This window comes from Aspergillus candidus, assembly GCF_002847045.1.
Source record: "Aspergillus candidus strain CBS 102.13 unplaced genomic scaffold BDW47scaffold_15, whole genome shotgun sequence".
Lineage (NCBI taxonomy): Eukaryota > Fungi > Ascomycota > Eurotiomycetes > Eurotiales > Aspergillaceae > Aspergillus > Aspergillus candidus.
In genome coordinates, this window is record NW_020194020.1 from 449,694 (window position 1) to 456,033 (window position 6,340).

A 6,340-nucleotide genomic window follows, 5' to 3' on the forward strand; every position below is an offset into this window, starting at 1 on the left:
CTCCTAATATAGACATAACAACAAAAGCGCCTTGTAATATACAGAACCAGTTGAAAGATAGTTTGAGCTAGGCTAAGGTGAAGAGAATTGCTATGGGCTGCGAAGCAGGGGTTTCAAGGCGCTTGTGACCCATACCTGGTATCTCTTCCTGTCGCAACAGCGGCGCCTTCCGGCTCAGCATTCCATGTCAAGTAAGTGTGGTCGCCGAGTTTTCTACACATTGTTAGATTGAATGTAATGTTTTCACTTAAAAAAGGCAGCCTTACCTGGGCCGTACTAAATGAGCAACAGTGAAGAGGGCCCCAAGTAGAACGCAAAATCCACCAACAACAACATAGGCAATCCCCATGAAAGGATTTCGCCCCCCCATGACTGTGCGCGTAGTTAGAAGGATTGATTTCGTGCCGCCATAATCTGTGACAGGAAAGTCTGATAGGTCAGAATTAGCATTACTAGTTATCCACAAATATAAGCTCAGACATACTGTGCGTGATGTTCAGCTGATAGGTCCCTGCTCGCATGGGTGTGTCGTCATTTTTTCGAGAGAGCTTGCTGAAATCAGGAAGCGCTGCAGTTCGCATCCAAACCATGAACTCTTCATCGTCATGAAGGTCGGGGATAGCATCAACATATTTCTTTGGAAAGCGTTTCTCCCAATTCGGGGGTGGAACAACCTGTCCAGGCTTGTACTGTGTTTTCTTTATAAGCTCTCTATCGCTATCCCAGGCAATCCCCTTATTGGTCATCTGGTACGTTTCGGGGTCGAGGGAACTCAGCCGCACGGGGCTGCTAATTATATCATTGAATTGAGAGTTTGCGATAAGCCCACATGGATAGTATGGTTTGCCGCTCGGGTCAAGTTTGAGAGGATCGCATGAGCCACTGTCAATAGTTTTGGCGTCGACCGCCTTTCCTTTGAGTTGCTCTATATCCAAGGATTTGACGTATCTCCGATGATTCTGGTAGAAATTCGTGAGACGGTAGTACATGTAAACAGGAGGACCCATGTTCTCTGGAATCTCGAAAAGCAGTGTGCAAACTGAACCGTTATACTGCCATGTCGGGCGGTTGTCCATGGTAAAGGTGGAAGTGACTTTATTGGAGATGTCAACGGGATGATCACTCGCTTTGTGACATTCGGAGTAATCTATGATAATCTCTTGAACCTTTCGATCGTTCATGTGAGTTAGAACACCCCGGCCAGACGGTCACAGAAACTTACTTGAGAGCTCGCCCATAAAAGCAGGCCTCCGATGGGAGCGAATATAACACCAACAGCAAAAAAAAGCGGCAATACACTCTTCGGGGTCAGGATAGGCCTGTCAAAGCATCAGTAAAGGCAGCAATCGATTTTGTACAGCTCAAACTAACTGCCATGCTTTCAAACGTTGCTGTCGAAAAGCGGTGTCTATCATTCTGTAAGAAATCACAGGCTCCTCGATACAGTAGTAGTAAGGTCAGGTGTCTTACTTGCTGGTCTCCTGCTTTTGGATTTCTTGTCGGTTTCAATATCGCCCCTAGGGTCTTGTTCGCCCGAGGACTCTGTGCGGGAAACATCTGCTCGCGACATGGTAATCACGGCTTGCTTTGCCAATTTCAATATGGTTTTCGACCAGGGAGATGGAAACTATTTTGGCAATTATCAGTCAATGATCTAAGAAGACAAGAGAGTAACATTTATGTCCGCGGAGCTGCTTCAAGATGCGAACAAGATTGCGTACCTACATAGTAATTGGTTAGTTTTGAATCTTCTAATACCTGATGCGAAGCATACACATAAGGGGTGTTTTCTGGGTGTCCTTAATCATCCGGCATCATTGGAACGGAACATATTATTAATCACAACCCAAACACTAAGTTGACTAACTAAACTTAAACTATCATGATGTATTCTATATTTATATGTATTGAAAAAAATCAAGTGAGCAATTGCTCATTATTTAATATATTAAACTAGGTTATTCTGCCAGTGTATGAAAAATGGCGATGGTATGAAGAAGATACCCTGTTAGCTACTCAAGCCATAATAAAAACGACCAAATTCATACACTCAATACCCGGTAAGGTTTTATATATATAACATAGGTTTTGCGCATTCGATGAGGTTGAGACTCGGTACCACAACCAGGCTGAATGGAAATATAGTGAGATACACATCACTTTAAAATCAATATGTGGAGGTGCTTACAGAAAACAAGTACTAATATAAATCCTTTCAAGTATACATCTCAATGTCTCAGGGGACTGCATTACAATTAAACAAACCTGCACTACTGGTAGTGGAGAATATTAGCCACCGCACGGCGGCAGCTACAATGGAACTATTTATTATTTTCCAGTTACCCTGGTGTGAAGATTGGTTGGAAAATTCTTTGTTTGATGACACCTATGTATGTTGCTCAAACTGGCAACGGTCATGGTAAGTAGAAAGTAACCAAGATATGTAGTCTTTGGGGCAAGCATTCTATACTAAATCCAATCATTGACATGGATATCAAGCACCCTCATAAGCAAGAACTATTACTATGAGATACCCGGTCTATGGCTACCAAGAGCAATCGAAAGAAAGGAAGGAAAAGAAAACCTGACCAAGATATATTATTTTCTTATACAGTGAACACATGAGGTAATTATCCTTGTTATCAGAAGAACAGCACTAACTCCATCACAACCTAAGCCATGCATGAGTATAATGAGAAGTATCATTTAAGCAAACTCCCAAACTTCAAAAACGCTAGTAACCAAGCTGATTTCCAGTCAGAATCAAAATACGAACATAGACCAGCTGTGTCCAACGACCGGCACCCCCAAAAGAAAAGAACGATAGGGATATGACATCAAAATCATCATACAACGTGCTAAGACATTGCGATCATGCCAAAACCATGATGCTAAACAAGTTGAGCGAAAGGCTGTACTATAAGCATTGTAAACAGTTTCACATCGCAAAGACAGTTGAAACGACAGGTGATCACTTCAGGTACTGTTGGAAATGTTCAGGTCTGAACCAACCAACACGTTCATATGCGGTCCAAAGCTTGCTTGCTTTATTAACGTCAATCTTGCAGGCCTGCTGCGCATCAGTTTTGCGAAACTCCTTTCCAACATTCAAGGCCCTGACACGGGCTTCAAAAATACGTCGCTTGCTGCAGAGATATGTGGCGCAGGATAGTCTCAGAGTCGCGGCAAGATTGATCTCAGCAGGGCTCAACAAGAGCCTATCTGGATCATTAGTGAGATCAAGTATCTGCCCTTTCCAATCTGCCTTCAACGCTTTGGCATTGCCACCTAGCGTCTCAGGCGAAGGGGCATAGTCTCTTATTGAATCATAATCAGTGTCATCACGATTTGTACCTAGAGCACGGGATGTCTTGTTACACGACGAGGGCGGTGAGTCAAATGGATCCAGTGTTTTCTGCTTCGGTGTTTGCTTTGGCGTGCGCTTGACTCTAGTATTTCGCTGTACACGAGACTGGCTTGTAAGTGTCCTTTTCGCGGGGGCAGGTGCAATCTTCTTCAATTTGGCCTCTGATATTTGAGGTTGGGGTCGGTGCATCAGAATCAGCTGACGCTCCAGCGTTGCACGTTCCTCTTTGGCCCATGCTCCTGGATTGCGATTGTACTGCGCTGAGACAACAGGTACACATGAAAGAGCTAACAGGTACTCATCACGTGTCGGTTTGTTTAGCTTGTTCTCAAACCTTGCCATGTGGTTGTTGATGTGTTGGTCAACCAGCGCTTCTGCTACCGGGGGGAGCATGGGAGCGAACAGAGGCTCATCTGCAATAATATCACATGAAGTCCCCTGGCGAGGAAAAAGAACAGGATCTCTAATGGGGCCAACGGTGGTGTCATTTTCAGCGAGTTCGGAGAGATTCGTCTTCCTTTTCTTGTTCCCAGTATATGGAGTAACAGGCGGCGATGGCAGGTCCATTTCTGACTGCGTTCGCTTGCGATCGGCTGATATTGGGGGAAGCTTCATATCATGGCTATTTGATAGATCCTGCGAGTCTTCATATGATGATGACAGTGACGGATTAAAATTTTCGAATGGTTTCGACTCAGGGGGCGACATGAGGCTAGAAACCGACGGTATATGTTTCATCTTAACTTTGTCGCTTCGATCCACCAGTGGTGAAGTGGAAGGTGAGGTCATTGTGAGATAGATCCCTTTGCCCAAGGAATTCGCGCGAGAGTTGAGGAGGTAGAGGCGCGGGGTAGGAACGCTGTCCAGCTAATTGACGGTCACCTGGGATTGTCACAGATATTGTTCAGGTGGCGATTGACAGTGGGCAGATAATATCAATGTAGTGTTCATGAAAAGCAGTAAGAAAGAGCGTTGGCGGTGCTGGCAGGCGAAACACACGTGAAAGTGATTTGTCAGTCGCCTCTTTGTTTAGGTACCTATGGTGGCAAGATAGTGTTCAAAGCTTGACTATAGGATCATAGTCCGATGTATACCAAAACCACTGCGGGATAAGTATGGAGACTCGCTATATGGATTAGAAAGACATGATCAATACTTAAATAACAGCTGCAGTAATAATTGATGTATAAGGTTATGATTTTGGTGAATCACCTAGAAGCTTTATCAAGGAATTTGAGCTATGAGTGCCTTTGACTCATAGATTGGGGCTGACTCTGACTAGGATACTAAATATTAGTTAGCACATCAGTGTTCACGAGACTGCGGGGTTGTTGCATGGTATGTATTAGCACTTACCGTATCTTTACAAAGGACAATGCTCTATCACATCTATTATGACAAATACATTGAGAATAATTTTTGGCATTAATATCTTTGATAAGAACTATACTTGCGGGAAGATCTCAGCAATGATGAGATAGTGGATGTATTTCGCAGTATATATTCATGACAAAGAAGTTAGAGATGTGTAAATACACAGTAACAACAATGTAACCAAAGGAAGAGTACAGAACATATCAGGCAGTATTATCTTTCACTGGGTACTCTAAAAAAAGACGCCCTTGTGCCTAGTGACTGATACCTTCCACATGACGCAACAGCCACGATTAGTGTGGGTCAAATGGCCAACAAGGCGGGGGGCAGTGGATATGTGGTAGATAGTCTCCACTGTGGGGCTATGCTGTAAGTGATATTAGCCAATGATTGCATACGGAGTACAACAACCTCCTCTCTCCACGTGAGATAGTAGGTCACTGTGTACTCTGGAGATTGCAGATGTCTTTGCTAGATACATAGGATCAAGATTGACCAAACCATTTTATATTACGAGCCCAACATCCATCCTCCCATAAAATCAAACGTATATATAATTCACTTCTCTTGTATGCCTGGTTGCTAAACCAATACCTGAATTAAGGCTGGCGTCTCAAGGCTGAAACCAAGTTGCCTAACCAGCTGACAGTCAGCAAAGTACAGGCTCTACATTTGATGAGCAGCCAACTATTTCATCAGCATGCTAGGCCTTGGCCCTTCTGATACTACAACGCCAAAAAACAGCTTATGGTTTTTATTACACAAGACCAATGTGCATAATAGTCCACATTCAATGGATCTTCAGTTCGCGTGACGACGTCGGACTATTGACTCATTGAGCAAATTATACTCATGCGACTATACCTTCATATACTTCTCTTATGTTATATATGTGAGCCATATATAACAATCTAAATTACTGGGTATATGGTATAAACTGAGCTTCCGCACAGAGCCCCAGTGCGCTGTCATACTCCTGTATACTCACCTGATTAATTGGTCAGCAGGCATTGAAAAGCGTGGTATAGTTACATAGATAATACGGAGAGCAAAATCCCAGAAGTCTTTACTTAAATTCCCCGTGTTCCATGACGAAGTTGACAACGAGTGTCATGAGACTACTGCTGGGAAAAGTCACTCTGTCACGATGTGGTCCCTGGAAACACGTGAACTACTGATTCTAGCATGTCTAGAACCCTTCAGCCGAGGCGTCGAGCCGAGGCAGTTGGCTTGCCTCTAGACGTAATACTGTATTTTGCCGTCTAGACGAGTACAGGTTGCCGCCGGAAAGGATGGTGACATTGTTGAAAGTATATAAGAGACATATGCCCTAAAGACGAGCTGATGTGTTATGGACTATACTGAATCGACAAAAAGGGCGGCTGGGTAGGGATGACATAGAGTGTGTTATGCGGTAGTCCGGGGACGCCGCACCAAGGGTTGGGTAAGGTGCTAGGAGTAGCAATGGAGGATTGTATGGATCCTTTCGAGGGGGTCAGCGATTAGTTCTAGCATAGACTTCCCCCTACGGCCCTCCATACAACCCTCTATTACTACTCCTAGCATGTTACCTAACTCTTGATATAGTGTCCCTGGATT

The 6,340-nt window shown here is 44.0% G+C and overlaps 2 protein-coding genes across 2 annotated transcripts; both read right to left on the minus strand.

Annotated features, from left to right (window-relative positions):
* Positions 1 to 113: 113 nt before the first annotated feature.
* On the minus strand, positions 114 to 1,570 carry BDW47DRAFT_116837 (CDC50/LEM3 family protein; the record flags this gene model as incomplete). Its single annotated transcript, XM_024814991.1, has 6 exons — positions 114 to 213; positions 267 to 429; positions 485 to 1,166; positions 1,223 to 1,319; positions 1,372 to 1,408; positions 1,471 to 1,570. 6 exons carry the CDS (start codon positions 1,568 to 1,570, stop codon positions 114 to 116), a joined length of 1,179 nt encoding a protein of 392 aa, XP_024673241.1.
* Positions 1,571 to 2,903: 1,333 nt separating this feature from the next.
* BDW47DRAFT_17732 (SWIRM domain-containing protein) lies at positions 2,904 to 4,389 on the minus strand. The gene has a single exon (XM_024818384.1). It carries the CDS (start codon positions 4,154 to 4,156, stop codon positions 2,972 to 2,974), a length of 1,185 nt encoding a protein of 394 aa, XP_024673242.1. The 5' UTR covers positions 4,157 to 4,389; the 3' UTR covers positions 2,904 to 2,971.
* Between the last annotated feature and the right edge of the window lie 1,951 nt (positions 4,390 to 6,340).

What these genes read in the sequence shown, in the direction of transcription:
- BDW47DRAFT_17732 (XM_024818384.1), bottom strand. Translation starts at nt 4,156, where the DNA reads ATGACCTCACCTTCCACTTCACCACTGGTGGATCGAAGCGACAAAGTT.